Raw genomic sequence first — 22290 nt, 5'->3', positions numbered from 1 at the left:
TCCCAGCCCCCTCTGCCCAGTCACCACCCACCCACAGCTACCCAGCACCGGCTCAGGGCCAGGCTGTGCACTGGGCCTGCAGGGCTCGTGGCAAATGCTTCCGCCTGGCGGTGTTTCATCCCACCGGAGAGAGGGGCGGTGGGCATGGAGCCTGCCGCCGCCTCCTTCTGCTTCCGCCCCTGGCTGTCCTGCTCTTCCGAGGGCCAAGCCCACAAAGGAGCCATCATCTGCCTCCCCCACTCCCCCCCGCCCCGAGGCCCACAACCCCCACGGTCACCCAGGCACCGCCTCGGCGGGTCATCCAGTCCCCATCGCCAGCGAATCCCCGCCGAGCCGGTCCACGCCTCACCGGGCTCGCAAGGCCTCCCTCCCACCCCGAGCGCCGCAGGCCCTTTGCACCAGCCAGCCATCTCTCTGCTGTGTTTTTCCTTCAGTTTGCCCCAGGGCCTGCCCCGGGGCTTGGACTCAGGGCCTGAGCACTGTCCCTGGCTCCTTTTTGCTCAAGGCCGGCACTCTGCCACTTGAGCCACAGCGCCACTTCTCGCCGTTTTCTGCCCATGTGGTGCTGGGGAATTGAACCCGGGGCTTCATGTATACGAAGCGAGCGCTCTTGCCACTGGGCCATATCCCCAGCCCCTCCTGTAAGTCTTTACTCAAGTGTCTCGTCTCCTGAATAGCCTTCCCTTACCACACTCCTCTCGCTCATCTCTCACAGCCCGCTGCGGGTCCTGGGTCTCTGCCTGGCTTTCCCTGCTCAAGAGCAGGGCCTTCCTCCCCCCGCCCCCCAGGGCAGAGCCAGGCACAGAGAGGACACGACGTCCCAGGACGGATGGATGCTGAGACCCCTGAGCCAGAAGGCACCGGGGGTGACTGTGGCTGGCCCACTTCTCCAGCCTCCCTGCCCCCCACCCTCGTCCCCACCCAGGGACATCGGCCTTGGCTTTCTTCTGAAGCCCCACAGTGAGCCAGACACTGATGGCTCCCACCTGCAACCTGAGCTACTCACAAGGCTGAGATCTGAGGATGGGGGTTCAAAGCCAGCCTGGGCAGGAAAGTCCACAAATTAAACCACCCACAAAGCCAGAAGGGAAGCTGTGACCTCAATGGTAGAGCACTAATCTTGAGCAATAAAGCTCAAGGACTGTGCCTAAGCCCTGAGTTCAAGCCTCAGTATTGGCACGCGCGCGCGCACACACACACACACACACACACACACACACAGCCAGGGAAGGAATGGCAAGCAGACTTGACAGATCCAGAGCTGGTAGCAGATTGTGACACTTGCATCCGAGTCCCCTACGCTCCCATCCACTGCAGACGTTGAACTTGAAGACCGCCCAGAACGCCCTGCTTTGCCCTGGCCCGGCCTGCGCAGCTGACGCGGTGCCCCCTCCAGGTAGCCTTTCCACCGTGCCGTTCACCCTGCGGGCATCCTCTCTGTCTCCAGGCCCTGAGCCCTGGAAGGCGGGGGAGGGGGGACTGTGCCCCGACGGCCTGTCTCCCCTGACCCCTCCCCCTTACCCTCTGGAACCTTCTGACGGGGGGGGGGTCCCTAGGTCGATCGCCCCGGGCTGGGGTTGCGCCCCGCCAGCACAGCACTGGGTGCCGGCCACCCAGACCAAGATTCAACCATGTGGTGGGAAGGAAGTCCTGCCGTGTGCCCACCTCGGACCTGGCAAACCAAACAAACAAACAGACCCCACCCAGCGGCCATGGCTGGTTCCTTTGCTGCTTCTTTTCACTGGTGGGGAAACTGAGGTACAGGGAGGCGGATTCTTCTAGTCAGGGCCCAGCGGGCACTCGGGGAGCCCGGGAGGAGCTTGCCGGGCCGGTGCCTGGAGGGAGCCCGCTCGGCGCTGCCATCCCTGGGTGTTGGGCATGGGAGGATGCGGTGCTAGCTTGAGGGGGGGGGAAGGGTCCCCGCCACGCACAGAAGTCACAAGCCCACGGAGACACGCGCATGTGCTCTAGGCTGTGTACACACACTTGTTTAAGCCATTCGGACTCCCGGCTGGATGCCCTGACCCCACGCATGCGTGCACACACACGGGTGCACACGCGCATGCACACATGCCAGCCGAGCCTCCGAGTGGGCACGCTCGGCTGCAGCGTGGGGGGCCCCCCGGGCCCGTCTCACCGCCCGGAAAGCCCCCCGAGGAGCTCGGTCGCATGGAGGAAGGACGGCCAGCCTGATGATCAGCCGCTCTCTGTCCCCGCCCTCCAGCTCCCAGAACCCCCAGCCACTGGAAGAAGCCACCCCCCCCACCTCAGCACCCCCCAAACATCTAAATAGCTAAGCCCGCTCAGTTCCTGAAGCCCCAGCCCGGGCTCTGCGCGCCCGGCCCCGGCTGCTCGCAGGTCACCTGCAGGCCCGGCCTCAGAGTCGCCCCCACCCCGTCCCCGGAGCCAGGGCCCGGCTCTTTGAGGGTTCCTAGGCCCTCCCCCCTCTCCTGGGGGCCCCTGCTTACCTGCGGGAATGGTGGGTGGGTGCCGGGCCTGCACGCAGGCCTCGGGAGCCTCTGTTTATCCAGGCCAAGGTCTCTCCACCCCCACCCGGCCGGCCGGCCGGCGCTGGATCAATGGCTCGGGGCCATGGCCGGGCTGTCCCTGTGGGCCGTGGCCCCCAGCGCCATCGGCCTCCTTCTGGGTCTGGGACGGCACTGGGACCCGGCGCAGGTAAACAGGGGAGAGGCAGATGGCAGGCAGCGGCTGCCCCGCCCCTCTCGGCCCCGCGGGCACCCCAAGGGCTGGCAGGCAGGTGCGGGAGACCTGAGCTCTCCCCAGGGGGCTGTTGCCTGGTGACGTTTCTGCCTGGTAACAGCCCCTGGTCCCCGAGAGCGTGAGAGGGGGCGATGGAGGAGTGGGGGTGCAGAGCCCCCTTGTAGGGGAAGGTGTGTGGGGGGGGTGCCGGTGTGCTGGCCTACACAGGTGAGAGCAGAGGAGCCACTGGCCCGACAGGGGGGGGGGGGGGGGACGGGGGCATGCCGTGTCTGTTTGCTAAGTTGTTCTAAAGTGCCAGCCATGCGGGTGACTCTTGGTCGACCGGGGTGAGGCTGACCCGAGGCAGCTCAGGCTTGTGGGTGAGGCCGGGCGCCCAGTTTCTAAGCCCCTGGGAGGGAGAGATGCGAGTTACCTCCGGAGTCAGTTTCACCCCGATGCCACGTGGGGAGCTGACGGCATGTTGCCGCCTTGGGCTCCAAACGGCACGGTTCGAACGGCTTTCACTCGCGCTGCCGAAGAGCTGGGGGACACGGGGGACCCCGGGGGGTCGGTGAGTCTGACCGTGCCCGGCTACCGTGGGCGCGGGGGTGGGGGGAGGGGCTCACACCCCACCCGTGTGTGTGTGTCCCGCAGCCAGGGCGTGGCACACCCCAAGTCCCCGGAACCCTAGGCACATGGATCCCGGGATGTGTGCGTGGGGGTGTGTGTGTGTGTGTGAGAACACCCTGTGTGCTGGGGAAATGTGCGTGTGTGCGTAGCAGGTGTGTCCATCGGAGACACGTACAGAGTGTGTGCGTGCATTTATTGCTTATGTGTGCAGCAGCACACACTATTCTGGGGGTCGGGGCCTGTGTGTCGTGTGAGGTATACGCAGCGTGAAGTGACTGTGCAGTGTGAGCTGTGTGCCGGTGTGAGCAGTGTGTGTAGCAGGGTGTGCATTCAGGTGGGGTATATGTATAGTGTGAGGTGTGTGCACAGTGTGAGCTGTTGCGCAGTGTGATCAGTGTGTATAGGGAGGTGTGTAGTGTGTGTGTGCAGGTGAGGCGTGAGCAGTGTGTGTAGCTGGTGTGTGCAGTGTAAGGTGTGAGAAATGCTTGTAGCAGGTGTGAGCAGTGTGTGTCATGGGTGTGTGTGCAGTGTGAGGTATGAGCAGTGTGTCATGGGTGTGTGTGCAGTGTGAGGTGTGAGCAGTGTGTAACAAGGTGTGTGTGCAGCTTGAGGTGTGAGCAGTGTGTAGCGGTTGTGTGTGCACTGTGAAGTGTGAGCAGTGTGTGTAGCAGTGTGTGTTGCGGTGTGAGGTGTGTGCAGTGTGTGTAGCGGGGTAGGATGTGTGTGCAGTGTGAGGTGTGAGCAGTGTGTGTAGCGGGTGTGTGGTGTGAGCAATGTGTGTAGCGGGTGTGTGCAGCATGTGAGCAGTGTGTGTAGCGGGTATGTGTGCAGCGTGTGGGCAATGTGTGTAGCGGTGTGTGTTGCAGTGTGAGGTGTGAGCAGTGTGTGTAGCGGGTGTGTGCAGCGTGAGGTGTGAGCAGTGTGTGTAGCGGGTGTGTGCAGCGTGAGTGTGAGCAGTGTGTGTAGCGGGGTAGGATGTGTGTGCAGTGTGAGGTGTGTGCAGTGTGTGTGCAGTGTGAGGTGTGAGCAGTGTGTGTAGCAGTTGTGTGTGAGGTGTGGGCAGTGTGTGTGCAGTGTGAGGTGTGAGCAGTGTGTGTGCAGTGTGAGGTGTGAGCAGTGTGTGTAGCAGTTGTGTGTGCGGTGTGAGGTGTGGGCAGTGTGTGCAGCGTGAGGTGTGAGCAGTGTGTGTAGCAGGTGTGTGTGTGGCGTGAGTGTGAGCAGTGTGTGTAGCGGTGTGTGTGTTGCAGTGTGAGGTGTGTCCAGTGTGTGTAGCGGGGTAGGATGTGTGTGCAGCGTGAGGTGTGAACGGTGTGTAGCAGTTGTGTGTGCAGTGTGAGGTGTGTGCAGCGTGAGGTGTGAGCAGTGTGTGTAGCGGGTGTGTGTGCGGCATGAGTGTGAGCAGTGTGTGTAGCGGGTGTGTGTGGCGTGAGTGTGAGCAGTGTGTGTAGGGGGAGTGTGTCTGCAGTGGGCAGCGTGAGCGGTGTAAGGGGTTACCCACGCCCCCTCTGTGGGGACCAGGCACTGCTCCGTGCCTTGTCTTCTTGCAATGGCTCCTGATGAGCCGGGGTTCCCGAGCCTTCGCCCCGTCTGTCCATTGCAGGACCCACGCTGGCCCTGGGCTCCAGGAGAGGCTGGTGCAGGGCCCCCAGGACTGTGGGGGGCCACCTTCTCCCCACCCCCTGCTTGCCCCGCACCCTTCCCGGGCCCCCTAGCCACCCCAGGCCCTCCCCAGAACAAGAGCTTGAGGTGGAGCAGGGGCCCCATGAGGTTTGGGGCACAGACACCCCGAGCCCCCCCCCCTCTGCCTGCCAGACGGGCAGGACGGCGGCTGGACGGCCTTGCACAATCAGTGCCCTCTGTCCCCAGCAGCCACGGGCCATGATTGGCCTGGCCTGGGGGAGCGGCAGGCCTTGGCGGGGGGTGGGGTGGGCCGGGCCTGGGGAGAGACACGGGGTCCCCAGCCCCACCCTGGAGCTCAGAGAGCCCCAGTGCGGCGTGGGTGAGAAAGCTGGGCCTTCCGGAGCAGAAGGACGCCAGGGGACCCTTCACCCCAGGTGACCGGCGCCCTTCTAAAGGGGCCGAGTGGGGGACAGGCACCTGAGAAGACGCAGGTGAAGCCCAGGGCTGCTCCCGAAAGCCGAGGGCGGCTGCAGGTGGCCCGGCCCCTGCCCACACCTTGGTCTTGAACTTCCCGCCTGCAGCTCTGGGCCGCAGGAAGCCCTGAGGGCCCGCCGTGCCGTCTCAGCCGCCTGGGCGAACCCTTCCTTCTCCCTCCGCAGGCCCTGCACCCCTGGCCCCAGCTCTCAGATGAGGGGGACCGAGGAGCGAGGGGCCCGCGGGAGACCCGGTGCCCTGGGGCCCTGGGCTGGCCAGGGGCAGCGGGAGCCTAGCTGCTTAGGAGGCTGAGCTCTGAGGCTCGTGGGTGGAAGCCAGCCCACGAAGACCCACCGGAGAGGCTCCTACCTCCAAATACCCACCCAGAAGCTGGAACTGGAGGTATTAGGACTCGAGCGGCGAAGCCCCGGCCTTGAGCGGAAAAAATCTAAGGCCCTGAGTTCAAGCCCCAGAACTGGCACACACGAAAGGCCGGTGGCGAGTCAGCTGCCATGTCTGTTGCTCCCGGGCCATCCGCACACACACACACCCCCTTCCGCACCCGCAGCCCATTCTTCTATGTTCTTTACACCCATGTAATCCTTTCCTGTGGGCCCCCTCCAGGTGGGGAAATGGAGGCTTTGCCCAAGATGATCACAGCTGGCAGGCAGCAAAGCCAAGTCTCAACCCAGGCTACCTGGCTGCCGTGGGGGGGTGGGGGATGGGAGCCACTGCCCCAGGGTGATCCAGGGGTCTCCAGGGTAGAGGACCCCCCCCCCAGCCCCCGCAGTGTAGGCCTTCGTAAAGGTGTGTGGAGTGACGGGGGGAGCAAGTGAGCAAATGAACGAACCGTTACCAAGAACCATCTCAACCAATGGCTTCCCCAAACTTCCCAGACCGTGGCCGCGCCCCTCAGGAAGACGCCCCCTCCGCGGGCACCAGGCCAGGTGTGGCACTGCGCCACCTGCCCCCGCGCCCCCCTCCCCCCCCCGCCCCACGGCACCCTGGCTTCCTGGAACCAGACGCCCCAACTGCCCACAGCCTGCGCCCCACATGGCTCAGGCTTCCTGCCTGGCCCTGCCCCCAGCCAGGTGATGGAGAGAGGCCCACAAGCGTGCGTGTGCGCGCGTCACACCCTGGTGTCGGGAAATGCCAGCCGAGGGGATGCCCCAGGACGGTCCCGGCGCGCAGGTGGGGTGCTGAGGATCAGCCGGAGCTGAGCACACACCCCCTCTCCTCTACCAAACTGGCGCCGTGGCTGGGGACTCTCGAGCCCCTGTCCTTCCCATCTCCCTAGTTCACAGTGAGATCGTGGCAGACATTAGAGGTGGATGATGGATCCCGAGTTCAAATCCTCGATCCACCGCGTTCTAGCTGTGTGGCCTGGAGGCAGCCACAGAACCACTCTGAGCTGCAAGGAGAAGAGGGAACCCCCTGGGGGCTGTTGGGAACCAGAGGCTCTGCCGTGGGTGCCCCCCAGCCCCCCGAACCCCCCTTCCCCAGCCCTCACAGGCCTGTCCTGCAGCTGCTTCCTCCTCCCTCTGCCTGTGCACAAAATCTCAAAGCCAGTCCTGGGGCTTGAACTCAAGGCCTCGGTTCTGCCCCCTGAGCTTCTTTGTGCTCAAGGCTAACAACGCTCTGCCACTTGAGCCACAGCGCCACTTCAGGCTTTTTCTGAGTAGTTTATTGGAGATAAGAACGTTCCTGCCCAGGCTGGCTTTGAACCGCCAGCCTCTCACCTCAGCCTCTCTGAGTAGCCGGGATTGCAAGCGTGAGCCACCAGCACCCGGCTGCCCTCCTGCGTTTTCTGTTGTTGTCGCAAAGGTGAGGCACCGAGGGGTGACAGTTACAGCAGTCAGGTGGTGAGTGCATTTCTTGTTGGCCCCTTCCCTTGCTCTTTCCCTCCGGTCCACCCCCCCCCCAAGTTGTACAGCTCACTTTCAACACCGTATCCAGGGAGCAGCCACTCCCAACTCGTAGCACAGTCGTCCCCCCACCCCCCCCCCCCCCCCCCCCGCTCCCGGGAGCCCAGGACTTCATGGCTAGGAGCACACTTAGAAACCACCCGGCCTGACTTCCCAGCTCAGCCACTGGGGCCCCAGAGACGCAGCTCCCAGGGTCCACCGCTGGTGGACAATTACAGCCTCTATCCTGGGCACAACAGAAGATCACCGGAGGCTAAGCAGCGAGTGGCCTCATCACAGGTGGCCCTTAGCAAGACCCACCTTGAGTCAGGGTCTGGTAGCCCCTACCTCTAACCCCAGCATCTCAGGAGGCTGAAGTAGGAGGATCTCAAGTTCACAAGTAGCTTGGGGGCTGGGAATATGGCCTAGTGGTAGAGTGCCCGCCTTGCATACATGAAGCCCTGGGTTCGATTCCTCGGCACCACGTATATGGAAAAAGCCAGAAGTGGCGCTGTGGCTCAAGTCACCCAGTGCTAGCCTTGAGCAAAAAGAAGCCAGGGACAGTGCTCAGACCCTGAATCCAAGCCCTAGGACTGGCAACAAAAACAAAACAAAAGTAGCTTGGGCAACGTTGCTACGCCCTGTCTCCAAATAATTGTGTGTGTGTGTGTGTGTGTGTGTGTGTGTGTGTGTGTGTGTGTGTGTTTATTGGGGTATGGCTCAGTTGTAGAACGTTTTCCCTGGCATGCTCAATTCCTGGCACCAGACAAACAAACCCACCTTGGCCGAGCCCCGGAGGTAGGAAGATCTGAGGAGGAGGGGTGAGGCCCGGGAGGAGGCTGAGCTCGATGTGGTGGAAGGTGATGGTGTGGGAGGAGGCGGGCAGGAGGAGAGCTGCGTGGCCAGCCCTACCCTCACCCCGGCCCGGCCCCCCTCAGCTCACCACCAACCATGGCGAGACATGGCTTCTTCAAGGGTTGTTTGTCTTGTTCTGTGTTATGTTCTGTTTTATGTCACGCCCTCCTGCGTGAGTTCACATCTGCAAAGGGCCAGGAGTACCCGGGGCACAGAAATGGAGAGACACACGTCCTCCTACCTCGTCTCGCTTTCCTTGGAGCCCCAGACCTGTTAGACCTCCCCCCGCCCCCCTACACGCACTGCTTCCTGATCATTCTCAGGGGCCCCCATGAGCCCGGTGACCAGCTGGCACAGCTCGGCTAACGCGCAACCGGACCCCGGTGGGCCTGTCTCCCCGTCCCCTCCCCAGCCCCGCCTGCCGGCTGCTCTCTCCTGTCTCCCCTCCCTGGCCACGCTCCGTGGCTGCCGTGGGTGACCCCTCTGCACTCAGCACCAGCGAGGGGCTCTCGCCGGGCCAGGCGGGGGACAGCTGCGCCCCCCTTGCCCACTGAGCCCTGTCTCATTGTCACAGCCTCCGCTTTCCCTGCCTGGAAAGTCAGTCCAGGCGAGAAGAGAAGAGCTCCTCCCGTGTACGGAATCTGAGCGCTTGCATGTCCCAGAGGGGTCACCCGCTCTCATCAAGCTTGCCAGCTAGGGCTTGCTCCTGGCACCGTATCAGAAAACGTATAGCTATACCGAGGGCCCACACAAAGGAAGGCAATGATCGAATACAACCAACATCGGCCACGAATGCAGGCTTAGGAATGCCACATTGCATCCGGCCTATGATAGCTAGATAGATGGGCAGACAGACAGAGATAGGTAGACAGACAATAGATGGGTGAATAGATAAGACACTAGATGGAGAAGATGAATGGGTGGATGGATGAATAAATGAACGCATGGATGATAAATGAACAGATGATGGGTAGGTAGATGCTGGATAGCTTGATGAACAGATAGACTGGACAGATGGACAGACGGGATGGGTAGGTAGTAAGTGGATGGATAGACAGACAAGATGGGCAGGTAGATAAGTGGATGGATGGACCGATAGGATGGACAGACAGATGGATGGTTAGGTGGATGGGTGTGTAGAGGACGATGGATAGATATTATAAAACCATATCAACAACCAAGGGTAGTATTTCCCCAAGCCCAGACATGTGAGGCATGCTACAGGAGAGGTCACAGAGGAGAAAGTGACTCCTCCCAGTGGCAAAGGTGCCCTCCACCACCCTCTTGCTCTCTCTCAAGGACAGAGCTTCTCTTGGGTCTTCAACACGTTTCCAGCACTTACCAATCTCTCCTCTAAGACTGACAGACACCAGATTCCCAACAGGTAATGCACTTAAACACGGTTTTATTTTATTCTTATTCAGTGCTAGGGATTTGACCCAGGCTCTCTACCATTGAGCTACACAACCCCGGCCCACTCTTAAACATTGTTTTATTTTGTTGTACTTAAAAAAATTGGTTTTCCATTTACAGAAGCAGTAGAAAGATGATCCTTTAATAAATGTATTTAAACAAAAAGGTGAACTGGTTTAGGAGGGGGAAAAGAATGAACAAGATGGTAGCCAGGGCTGGGAATATGGCCTAGTGGCAAGAGCGCCTGCCTTATATACATGAAGCCCTGGGTTCGATTCCCCAGCACCACATATATAGAAAACGGCCAGAAGTGGCGCTGTGGCTCAAGTGGCAAAGTGCTGGCTAGCCTTGAGCAAAAAGAAACCAGGGACAGTGCTCAGGCCCTGAGGCAAAAAAAAAAAAAGATGGTAGCCAGTGACCATGAAATTAGATGGATGATAATTCGACGAGGACTTAAGAACTACAACCTTCCCAAGTAATCTTCAAGGCCATAAGCAAATGCAACTTCCATTTGGGAATAAGGGCACTGAATTCAGAGAAGTTTGGTGCGTTGCCTCAAGTCACACAGCAAAGAAAGAGGATGCCGAGTTCAGAGGAGCCCCTGGGACCTAGGACGCATCGCTTGTCTGGCACAGTAAGGGTGGGAGGTGAGCCTAACCCACAACTGAGCTTTGTCCATGGTAAAGACGCAGAACTCAAGAAAGGGGTTTATTCTGGACATGAGTTAACCCTGCCCCCTGGCCTGCAGACCCCAGCCCCTCTCCCCCTTCCTTAGGAGCCTCCTCCATAACCACCAGGTCCCAGGACCCTGCTCTGATCCTGAGCGCCAATGCAGAATCATGAAACAGCCTGATTGGCTAGGTCAGGCCTGGCCTCTGTGATTGGACAGGCCTTCTGTATCACGCTCCTCATAGGCTGGCCATTGGGTCAGGCGCCCAATCAGCTTCAAGCACAGCCTAAAAGCGGCTGCACTGCGGCCACCAGGTCAGACTGCCAAAGAGAAGGAGGGGTGGCAGAGAAGGGGGGGGCGTAGGGAGCATTGGGTGAGGGGGAAGAGGGGAGCTCTGTGGGAGGTGAGGGCTGCTGGGGGGGGGTTGGCGGCGGTAGGGGGCTGCTTGGACCTGGGGTTTGACCTCTGAGGCCAGAGGAAAGATCCAGCAGAGCCCCTCTGCCTGGAATCTGTGTCCACCCTTGGGCCAAGCAGAATGAGGTCCTGATGAAGCCACAAGAGAAGCAGCAAGGCGTTTCTCCTTGGATTCTCTGTAACCCCCGGAGTGTCTTTTTTTCTGTCTTTCTTTCTTTCCAGTAGTGCGGCTTGAACTCAGGGCCTAGGCGCTGCCTGCCCCTGAGCTCTTCGCTCGAGGCTGGCACTCTACCCCCGAGCCACAGCTCTGCTTCTGGCTTGTTGGTGGTTGATTGGACAGCCGTGCCTTGCAGGCTTTCTTTCCACTGGCCGACTTCAAATTGCCATCCTCAGATCTCAGCTTTCCGAGTAGCTAGGGTTACAAGCTTCGTGGGACTCGGTAATTAAAGAGGGGGGAGGGTCTGCACCCCCACCCCCCCAGGGGCCCAGAGCAGCAGGTGGTATCTGGCCGTGGTCAGCTGACAGGAGGGCTGGGAGGGGCCTCTGGGCGGGGACGGGCCAGGACAGCACCAGCTCTTCCTCAGGCCTGGTGCCCACCTACATCAGGTGAGCGGGGTCCTGGGCCTGGAGTTCTTGGAGGGACAGATAGGCGTCCGTGTTCAGGGCCAGGCCAGCAGCGGGGGCCCTGCCCAGGCGTTGACCGGGAGGGCTGGTCCAGGCCGAGCCAGCACACCCCTCGGGGCCGGAGGCAGGGGCCTCCTCCCTAGCCTCAGCCGGTGCCTGCTGGACAAGTGACCCAGGCGCTACCGGCGTGGGAGGCCCTAGGGGCTGGGCACCCCCATCTTGGGGGTACCCCTCCTGCTGGGGGGAGGACAGCCTCACTTCACTGGCCCCCCTGCCCCCAAGGGCAGTGCGTGGAGGGCTGGGCCCGCCCGGGACGCCGGGGGAGAAGAGGAGCAGGTCTTCCCCGGGGGGGAAGGTGCAGTAGGCATGTTCGTCCCCCAAGCTGGGCGGCAGGGGCAGGAGGGGAGGCCCCGGGGGCAGCGCCCGGGGCTCCTCTTCCCCGCAGGGGTCGTAGGTGAAGTACACTTGGCACGCCTCCACCTCCAGGGCGTCGGGGAGTTGGAAGAAGAAGTAGCCCTGGTTGGTGAAGCAGCTGGCCTGCGAGCGGCCGCTGGGCGAGGGTGAGGACGCCTTGCTCTGCCGCAGCAGCAGCTGCGGGGCCTTGGCGTCCCTGTCCAGCACCTCCAGCGGGGACACTTCCGGGGCCGGGCCGGCAGGGCTGAAGGATGACGCGGGGAGGGGTGCTGCCAGCCATTTCTGCAGTGAGGGAAAGGGGGGAGGGTAGCTCTGCGTCCCTCCTCCCATCTCCCGAGCTCCCAGCTCCTCCTCCCCTCTGGCAGGAAGCCCCAGAGCACCCAGAGTCCCCCCCCACACCCCCGGGCTTGCAACACCCAGGGCAGGTGTAGCGCAGTGCCTGTGGGGCCTTCCCCCAGCGCTGCCTCCTTCCAGGTCCTCCCCCTGACATCCACCGCCCAGAAAGCGGAGCTGAAGCCTGGAGCCGGTGACTTCCCCCCTGTAACCCTAGCTGTTCCGGAGGCTGAGATCTGAGGATCGCAGCCGTAATCCAGCCCAGACAGGGAAGTCCCTGAGGCTCTTGACCCTCCAGCGAACCAGCAAGAAAGCCAGAAGGCTGAGTCTGGTGGCTCACGCCTGTAATCCCACCGAGCCTACCCAACAGTCCAAGGCCAACTCGTGCAAAAACTGTGAGACCCTGTCTGAAAAAGTAACTAAAGCCAGAAAGGGGCTGGGCAGGAGCCTCAGCTGAGAAAGTACCTGCCCAGCAAACATAAAGCCCTGGATTCACATTCCAGTACCCCAAATAAATACAAGTTAAATAAAATAAGAGTATCTTAGGCAAGAGACCCTCTGTTTTAGAGCCGTTTGCCCACGATTCCAGAAGGCATCCTGATGGGCCAAGACAGCTAGGGTCCAGGTTGGTGGCGCCGGGGGGGGGGGGGGGGAGAGGGGGAGGGGGGGCAGGTGGTAGTATCTGCCACCTGCTAGGAGGTTCCAGCTTGAGGGAGATGCAATATTACTGCCATAGGGGCTGCAGTGTGTGTGTGTGTGTGTGTGTGTGTGTGTGTGTGTGTGTGTGAGAGAGAGAGAGAGAGAGAGAGAGAGAGAGAGAAGGCCAGTCCTGGGGCTTGAACTCAGGGCCTGAGCACCATCCCTGAAGCCTTTTTGCTCAAGGTTCTATATAGCACTCTACCACTTGAGCCACAGCTCCACTTTGGAGCTGTGGAAATAAAGAGTCTCACAGACTCTGCTGCCCCAGCTGGCTTTGAACCTGGATCCTTAGATCTCGGCCTCCTGAGTAGCTAGGATGACAGGCGTGAGCCCTTAGCATCAGGCTTTAGAGGTGATTGCGGACGTGGTTCTGCCGGTGCCTGGCACGGGGCCTGCCAGGAATCCTGAGACGGGAAGCCCATGGCAATGCATGAGGGGGTCCCTGGGCGCCTGCCCCGCTCCAGACAGCATTCCCAGGACCACACCCAAGAACGCCCCCCCCCCATTCTGCCCGTCTCACAGGCAGGGAAACTGAGGCACAGGGAGGCTGTATCACACGTCCAAGGCCACACACAGCAGAGAAGTGGCCGAGCCGGGATTCCAGCCCGGGGTTGCGTGGCTCGGGAGCCGTTCGGGGACAGTGCCACACAGCCGGAGACGGCAGGCCGGGGCGCGCTCTCTCAGGGAGGGCAACAGCCATGGCCACTGGGCATCTCCACACCCCTTCCCTGCACACCCCAGGTCCTACCTGGACGTCTTCATGCCGGGAGAAGAACTTGGAGGGGTCTGGGATGTGGCCCCTCAATGCCGTCTTCAGCCTGACCAGGGGAGGGGGGAGAGATAAAGAGTGGGGACAGGGAATGGGGGGGGGGCGGAGTGTCCTGGCGTTAACCCAGGGGGTGGGAGGGGGCCTAGGCCTGACCAGGGCCAATCACTCGTTCAGAAATGCAGACTGAGCACTGGCTGAGGGAGCACTCACGGAGAGAACAACATTCCCCGACGGAGCACTCATCACCGAGGGGAGCATTCAACGAAGGAGCACACCATGGGGGCAGGGAGCACTTTGCTATGGGGAGCACTCTCCAAGGGAGCACTCGCTGCAGGAGAACGCTGTCCTCGATGCTGACTTGCTCACTTACCATGGCCCAAGGTGCCGGCAGTTAGCCAGGAAGTAGGCAGAGATGATGAGGCCCAGGACGCCGCCGACGGTCAGGGTAGCCCTGGTCCAGAGCGCAGGGGCTGGCCAGGGCCGAGGGGGCGGGGAGGGGAGAGCGTGACACATGAGGGTCTGGACAGCCCGGTCCCTGCAGCCATGCCCTTCCGGGTCCCACACCTGCCAGCCTCCCCGCCACTCCCTTCCCAGTGGGCGGGCGGCCAGGCGGGCTGGGGTACTAAAGATGACCACGGCCACCCGGCTGGCCATGCCTGACCTCCGCCCGGGACCACACAGGGCCCCAGTGTGGCTTGGGCTTGAACTGGGCACGTGACACAAAGGAGGACAGGCTCTCGCATCCCTAGACTGCAGGGAGACCCCGCAGACCAGGCCCAGCCTGCAGGGACCAGGGGAGGGAATGTGGGAACCCTTCTGCTGCCCCTGCTAGAGCAGGCGGGCTGGCAGGGTGGGTGAGGGGCTCCCCAGCCCCCCAGGTCTCAGCCCTGCCCCTCCCCCTGCTTACCCGTATCCTCGGGTTTTGTGCGGAAGGCCAAGGCCCGGCTCCAGGGGCTCCAGACAGTGTGGGCGCCCCGCCGGGGCCTGACCCGCACCTGAAGCTCGTACGCGGTGTCCGGGGTGAGCCTCTCCAGAAAGATCCACTGCTGCCACTGCTTCAGGCTCAGCACAGGGGCATCCTGGGGTACAGACGGCGGGCTGAGCAGCGCCACCCCGGACCTCCGACCGCCCATCTCCCGGCTCGAGCCCCAGGATCACCCCCAGCTGCCTTCCTATCAGGCTTGGAGGTGACTCCCTGCTGGCCTGCAGCACCAGGGCACCCGAGTACCAGGTAGCCCCCCAGACACCCCAACACCTCGCTCTGCCCAGGGCTCGGGATTACACCCATCGGCGGCACTCGATCGCCCGTTGGCCTGCCCGAGCCTGTGTGAGTCTCTGAGTGTGGGATCTGGGGATGATGGGAACACAGCTGGGGGGACCGGTTCCCACCCTGGAAGGAAAGGCGGGGGAAGGGGCGGAGAGGTGTGGACAGTCTCCACGGGGGCCACTCACCTCCCAGCGGTGGGCCGGAGACCGTTTCCGGACCTCAAACTCCAACTCGTGCTGGATGTAGTGTGAGATCTGGGACACGCTCCAGGTGACGTTGCACGCGCGGCTCTCCACGTGGCTGGCCCGCAGGGCGTCGGGGGTCTTCAGGCGGACTGCGGGGGGGGGGGGGCGGGGGGGAGAGCGGGCAGGTGCCCCCGTCACAGATGGTGCCTGGCCCCCCACACACACACACTCCCGGGCCCCCACCTGCCTCGCTTCTCCCTGCGGCGCCCCTCGGCCACCAGACTAAACATGTGGGGTTCTTTCCTCCGTCCCCCTGCCCCCTGCCAGCCTGGGGTGGGTGGGCGACGGGGACTTCCACGCCTACCGACGGGGTCTGCGGGGGCTGGGACATAACTGGGCACAGGTTCAATGAGCAGGCTGGGACCGCTGCACCCCCACACCGAAACCAACCCGAGAGCTCTACGTGCCCCTTCTCCACACTATTTTATCTATGACGCGGTGATAGGTATTGTTTGCCAGTACCTATCTATAGGGGGGAAAGCGGGTGTTTTCAATTTCTTATTGCTTTTGATTGGTTCCTTAGGGTGTGTGTGTGTGTGTGTGTGTGTGTGTGTGTGTGTGTGTGTGTGTGTGTGGTAGGCCCGAGCCTTGCCCATGCTCCACCACCCAGCGCCCCCTCGTATTTCAAACATGACTGTGGTCACCTGGCATGCTTCCAGAGCTCAACTGACTGGCGTTTCTATGCCCCCGAGCTCCTGAACACACGTAACACTGAGCAAACGTTGACTAGCGCTGATGCCAGGCTGGGCAGGCCCTGTGTCTTGGCCCAGACCCCTTAAACAGCCCTGGGAACCCCCCTCCCCACTGTCCCCACTTAACAGATGGAGAAACTGAGTCTAGATGAACTCAGTGGTCTCCAGTCAGATCACACCACCAAGGCCAGGCGGCCACTCGAGCCCTGCCTGGATCCCGGTCTCTAGCCTACCCCTTCCCCAGCAGTGGCCCCAAGGTCCGAGGGACACTCAGTCACTCAACAGTCCCTGAGTACCCCATTCATGGGGCCTGGGGCGGGTGCTCAGAAAGAAGACATGGGGACAGGCTTTCATTCACAGTCTGCAAAAAGAGGTAGGAAGGGCAGACGTGACTCTTCACTGATCCTTGAAGGATGCGTGACAATCTCCCAGATGCAAAGAGCCTTCCAGGCTGTGGGACTGGCGTGTGCCAGGGCTCAGAGGTGTGCCACGAGGCACATTCATGGCTTGGAGAACTGGCTATTCCTTACGGTAGAAATACGGAGCCACACTGGGGGCCGGTGGCTCACGCCTGTAACCCTAGCTACTCTGGAGGCCGAGATCTGAGGGTCGTGGTTCAAAGCCAGCCTGGGCAGGAAACTCTGTGAAACTCTTATCTCCAATTTACCACCAGAAAACTGGAAGTGACGCTGTGGTTCAAGCGGTAGAGCACCCAGGCCCTGAGTTTAAGCCCCACGACTAAAGAAAGAGAGCGAGAGAGAGCGAGGGAGGGAAGGGAGGGAGGGAGGGAGGGAAGGAAGGAAGGAAGGAAGGAAGGAAGGAAGGAAGGAAGGAAGGAAGGAAGGAAGGAAGGAAGGAAGGGGAAGGGAAGAGAAGGAAGGAAAGAATGAGGAAGGAAGGAAAGGAGGAAGGAAGAAGGAAGGAAGGAAGGAAGGAGAAGGGAAGAGAAGGAAGGAAGGAAAGGAGGAAGGAAGAAGGAAGGAAGGAAGGAGGGAGGGAGGAAGGAAAGAGAAAGGAGAAAGGAAGGAAGAAAGGAAGGAAGGAAGGGAAGAGAAGGAAGGAAGGAAGGAAGGAAAGAGAAAGGAGGAAGGAAGGAAGGAAGGGAAGAGAAGGAAGGAAGGAAGGAAGGAAGGAAGGAAGGAAGGAAGGAAGGAAGGAAGGAAGGAAGGAAGGAAGGAAGGGAAGAGAAGGAAGGAAGGAAGGAAGGAAAGAGAAAGGAGGAAGGAAGGAAGGGAAGAGAAGGAAGGAAGGAAGAAAGGAAGGAAGAAAGGAAGGAAGGAAGGAAGGAAGGAAGGGAAGAGAAGGAAGGAAGGAAGGAAGGGAAGAGAAGGAAGGAAGGAAGGAAGGAAGGAAAGAGAAAGGAGGAAGGAAGGAAGGGAAGAGAAGGAAGGAAGGAAGGAAGGAAGAAAGGAAGGAAGGAAGGAAAGAAGGAAGGAAGGGAGGAAGGAAGGAAGGAAGGAAGGAAGGAAGGAAGGAAGGAAGGAAGGAAGGAAGGAAGGAAAGAAGGAAGGAAGGGAGGAAGGAAGGATTGATTGGAGTGGCCGGGTGCAGGGCTGGAGCTGACAGGGCCGCAGGCAGCAGCTAGGATACCACAGCGCGGGGCAGGTGGGGCAGGCAGGGCAGGTGGGGCAGGCGGGGCAGGTGGGGCAGGCGGGGCAGGCGGGGCAGGCGGGGCTGTGCCCCAGGCCCCCGGGCCGGGCCCTGGCTCCTCACTCACGACGCTCAAAGGGCCTGAAGTCCTGGGTGGCCACCATCCACCAGCGCCGCCCTTCCCAGCACACCAGGCTGATGTTGACGCGGTCGGCCGCCGTCAGCCGCTGGGCCTGCAAGGCAGGAAGGGCAGGGCTAGGAGCTGCCAGCATACAGGGGTGGGGGTGGGGGGGGAGGACAGAGGGGTGGACAGGAGGGGACAGGACACAGACCTCACAATGACCCTCCGAGGGAGCCCCCATTCCCAAATCTCTACTCTTCCTGACCTTGAGGGTCACACTGGGGTTGTGGCCATGACTGCGACTAGGGTGCTGCCCCCCCCCACCCCAGGAGGCAGGGGATGGCAGGAGCCCCTCTCTGGGTGCCCTAGCAGCCCCTGGCTGACACGGCTGCGTCCAGGCCCACCTGACTTCCAGCTCCCCACCGTCCCGGGCTGCACTCACCTCCTGGTTCCCTGCAAGGATCAGGTTACAGGCGCAGGAAGCCGGGGTCACCGGAAGCAGCTGGCAGGTCACATTCCAGGGCCTTAATAAGCAAAGGAGGCTCCTTAAGGAGGAGAGAACATCCATGCCAGCCTGGCCCCCAGCAGCAGGGGTGACCCTCCATCCAGAGGCCCCCCCAGACTCCATGGGACTTAGGGCAAAGTCTTAAGAGGACTGTGAAATCACCAGCCACGGCGGGGCGGGGGGGGGGGGGGGAGAGGGCTGGGCAGGAGGGGGGCCCTCCCTCTCTCTTCTCCTCACCCCTGCTGCCTGGGGTCAGACGCCCACAAATACACCTGACAGGTGCCTCTTCAGCAGCTCCCTCGGACACCCAGACCCCCCAGCTTCTCTGGTCCCTGCCCCCACAGCTGCCCCCAGGGGGGTCTTTTGAAATCCCATTTGACTGGGAAGAGATTGGGGAAGGCGCTGGTGTCTCACGCCCCGGCGATCCGCAGGCGGGCTGAGACCCGAGGATCACCTCCAAAACCAGCCAGGCCGAGGGAGACCCGAGGATCACCTCCAAAACCAGCCAGGCCGAGGGAGACCCAAGGATCACCTCCAAAACCAAAACCAGCCAGGCCAAGGGAGACCCGAGGATCACCTCCAAAACCAGCCAGGCCGAGGGAGACCCGAGGATCACCTCCAAAACCAGCCAGGCCGAGGGAGACCCGAGGATCACCTCCAAAACCAAAACCAGCCAGGCCGAGGGAGACCCGAGGATCACCTCCAAAACCAACCAGGCCGAGGGAGACCCAAGGATCACCTCCAAAACCAAAACCAGCCAGGCCGAGGGAGACCCGAGGATCACCTCCAAAACCAGCCAGGCCGAGGGAGACCCGAGGATCACCTCCAAAACCAGCCAGGCCGAGGGAGACCCGAGGATCACCTCCAAAACCAGCCAGGCCGAGGGAGACCCGAGGATCACCTCCAAAACCAAAACCAGCCAGGCCGAGGGAGACCCGAGGATCACCTCCAAAACCAGCCAGGCCGAGGGAGACCCGAGGATCACCTCCAAAACCAGCCAGGCCGAGGGAGACCCGAGGATCACCTCCAAAACCAGCCAGGCCGAGGGAGACCCGAGGATCACCTCCAAAACCAGCCAGGCCGAGGGAGACCCAAGGATCACCTCCAAAACCAAAACCAGCCAGGCCGAGGGAGACCCGAGGAATCACCTCCAAAACCAGCCAGGCCGAGGGAGACCCAAGGATCACCTCCAAAACCAGCCAGGCCGAGGGAGACCCGAGGATCACCTCCAAAACCAGCCAGGCTGAGGGAGACCCGAGGATCACCTCCAAAACCAAAACCAGCCAGGCCGAGGGAGACCCGAGGATCACCTCCAAAACCAGCCAGGCTGAGGGAGACCCGAGGATCACCTCCAAAACCAGCCAGGCTGAGGGAGACCCGAGGATCACCTCCAAAACCAGCCAGGCCGAGGGAGGCCCGAGGATCACCTCCAAAACCAAAACCAGCCAGGCCGAGGGAGACCTGAGGATCACCTCCAAAACCAGCCAGGCCGAGGGAGACCCGAGGATCACCTCCAAAACCAAAACCAGCCAGGCCAAGGGAGACCTGAGGATCACCTCCAAAACCAGCCAGGCCGAGGGAGACCCGAGGATCACCTCCAAAACCAGCCAGGCCGAGGGAGACCCGAGGATCACCTCCAAAACCAGCCAGGCCAGGCCAGTGCCCAGGCCCTGAGTTCAAGGCTGGGTGCTAGACACACACACACACACACACACAAAGTTGGGGAATCCCAATGACCGCCCCCGCCCCCCCCCCCACTGCGGCTGAAGTGGAATCTAGCCACGGCCAGTGTCGGCCAACCGCCCCCCCCCCCGCCCCCCAGCTCATCTCCAGACTCCCCTCGGAGTCCGGGTACCCCAGCCGACGGGCCGAGGGAGCGGGGTGCTTTGGTCCAGACCCTGTGAGGGTCCTGGGCTCCCAGTGGCCGGCGACCCTCACCGGACGTCCGACCGGGCGTGGATGTGGCAGGGCTGGGCGGGCACGCCGCCCTCGGGGCTCCACACGCAGGACACGTTGGCTCGGGAGTTGTAGAAGCAGGTGAGCTGGGGGCGGCCTGTGGGCGAGGCAGGGCGTGAGTGGGGGTCGGCCGGGTGCCGCCCCGGGGGGGGTGGGACAGTGATGGGAGGACGCGGAACCCCAGAGCCCGCAGGGGAGTGGGGAAGAACCTGCAGGGAGGTGCTGTCACCCCTCCTCTCCTCCCCGGTCTCCTGCTGGACCCCCCTCAGAGAAGCAGGTCTGGGAGGGGCCCCAGCCTCCCCCCTCCACCCAGGGACACAGCTGTCCGGTGTTGGGGTCCTCACCTTTCACTGCCGGGGGCTCCTGGGCTGCAATCAGGGGCAGGAGGAGCACGAGCAGGGACAGACACCAGGACGGAGCCGGGGCCGCCATTACAGCTGCAGGGTGGAGCTGGGAGGGGAGACCTCGCCGTGAACCCGTGCCCCCAGGGCCCCTCTCCACTCAGCCAATCAATCCAACCCCAGGACCTTTGCACCTATGGGTCTGTCTGTTCCATACTGCTTCCTCCTTTCCTTTAGGGCTCTGCTCAGGCATTTCCTCCCTGGAGAACTTCCGGGAGCAGGCTAGATGGAAAAGGAGGTCAGCCTCCATCTCCGTGCCGCTCATTCCCAGCCTTAAATAAGTCTCGGCTCTGGGCACGGGTTCTAAGACTTTCCCTGGGGTCTCCTGAACTGTGCATCGCGCCGACCCCTAGGCGATGTGTTTTTCCTACAATCGAGTTTAATTTGCACATGGGGCACAAGCCATGAACAACGCTACTCGTCACCGAGACGTTCCCTGACCAGCCGCGGTGCCTGTGGCTTTTCCTCTGCTAACCCGGGGGTCCCCTGGACTCGCCCCGCGGTGCCGTGGGGTGACATGGGGCGATGTGGGAGTGACCCGGGGCGACATACACACAGCAGCAATACACACATACATAGCACACGCACACGCGCACGCACACACACAGGTACACATACACACATGGCATGTGCCCACACCGTACTGCACGCACACACGCAGCTGGCAAAGGGAAAAACAAAGTTACGGAATAAGCCGGGGGTGAGGCCCGCCAGGGTCCCGCTTCACCCCCTTGGGGAATGGAAGGAACGGAAGGAACGGAAGGAACGGAAGGAATGGTGAGGGTAGGGGTAGAGACACTCTTAAGAAGCCCGACAGGTAGGCAGTCCCCACCCAGCCCTCCAAGACAGGACTGAGCTGTGGGGTGACCTCTGGGACACACAGGATGTTTCTGGAAGGCAAGACTTTGTTCCAGCTGCCTCTCACGTAGGCCAGGGATCAATGGGGGGGGGGGGGGGAGGGGGCGCTGCCCGGGCCAGCCCCCTGCCTTCGGGACAAAGGACCACAGAGGACCATCCATCCTTGGCAGGGGACAAGCTACCCAGCTAGGGGTGAGGAGGGGCTGGAGGGCCCCCCTCCTACTCAGATTCGACACCCTTGTTCACAGGTGGGGTACTTGTAGCACAGTTCCTAAAGTCCGGCTTTGAGATGGCCGCTGGTGGCATGAAGCAAATTTCAAAGAGCCGTCCGTGTTCAGCTCCGCGGAGAAATGGGGAGCTAATGAATGAGCCGCCGCCGCCTGGCAGTCTGTCTGGGAGCATTTCCATCAGAGATTCGAACCCAGGGTTAGGAACTCTACCCCTTCAACCACACCCGGATACTTTTTGCTTTTATTTTTATTTGTTTGGGATTGTTTGGGTACCCGTCCTGGGGCTTGAACTCGGGGCCTAGGCACTGTCCGCGAGCTCAAGGATAGCGCTCTGCCACTCCCAGTAGCAGAGCACGAGGCCCTGAGTTCAAGCCCCAGGACCACCACAAAGCAAACAAACAAAAACAAAAGAACCCTAATAAACCAAAACCTGACCAACAATGGAATGGGGGACAGGGAGTGACCAAGGAATGAGAATCAAAACAGGTCCCCCAGAGATTTGCAGCCTGTGTCAAAATAAATGGATACACTCAAACCTTGGCGTGCGCGCACACACACCACACACACACACACACACACACACACACACACACACACAAATGGGAGTCAGGGAGATGAGAAAATAAAGCTTGTCAGGACAACGAAATAATAATAATAACAGTAAAAGGAGACAGATACTAAGTGTTGGGCACTACCCAGCACAGGGAAGCCCTGGTACCCTGCAGAAGTCCACCTGTCTCCACCTGTGGATAAAGCCGCTGAGACCTGTGCAGTCCCAGACCCTTGCGTCCCAGATCCATCGATCCGAACTTGAACTCAGCTCGCTCCGCATGATATCACCGTCACCCTGTGACCACTTCCAGCTCCTAGTGCTGACTGCACCTCCAGCCTGGACTGCACAGTCGG

At 61.5% G+C, this 22290-nt stretch overlaps 2 protein-coding genes across 2 annotated transcripts in view; both read right to left on the bottom strand.

Moving 5' to 3' along the window:
• The window catches only part of Tmprss6 (transmembrane serine protease 6), a 28138-nt gene extending 25616 nt beyond the window's left edge, over positions 1-2522 (bottom strand). The window contains exon 1 of the mRNA XM_048349423.1: positions 2469-2522. The gene's annotated coding sequence lies outside the window, so the exon portion shown is untranslated. The remainder of the gene's footprint in view (positions 1-2468) is intronic.
• An 8578-nt stretch (positions 2523-11100) lies between these two features.
• On the bottom strand, positions 11101-20339 carry Il2rb (interleukin 2 receptor subunit beta). The gene is made up of 9 exons (XM_048349412.1): positions 20240-20339; positions 19878-19992; positions 17877-17958; positions 17441-17546; positions 14972-15120; positions 14427-14598; positions 13890-13989; positions 13499-13568; positions 11101-12000 (listed from the first exon to the last, which is right to left on the bottom strand). Exons 1-9 carry the CDS (start codon positions 20325-20327, stop codon positions 11278-11280), a joined length of 1605 nt encoding a protein of 534 aa, XP_048205369.1. The 5' UTR covers positions 20328-20339; the 3' UTR covers positions 11101-11277.
• Positions 20340-22290: the final 1951 nt, after the last annotated feature.

This window comes from Perognathus longimembris, chromosome 1, assembly GCF_023159225.1.
Source record: "Perognathus longimembris pacificus isolate PPM17 chromosome 1, ASM2315922v1, whole genome shotgun sequence".
NCBI lineage: Eukaryota > Metazoa > Chordata > Mammalia > Rodentia > Heteromyidae > Perognathus > Perognathus longimembris.
This window is presented reverse-complemented; position numbering and strand designations above follow the sequence as displayed.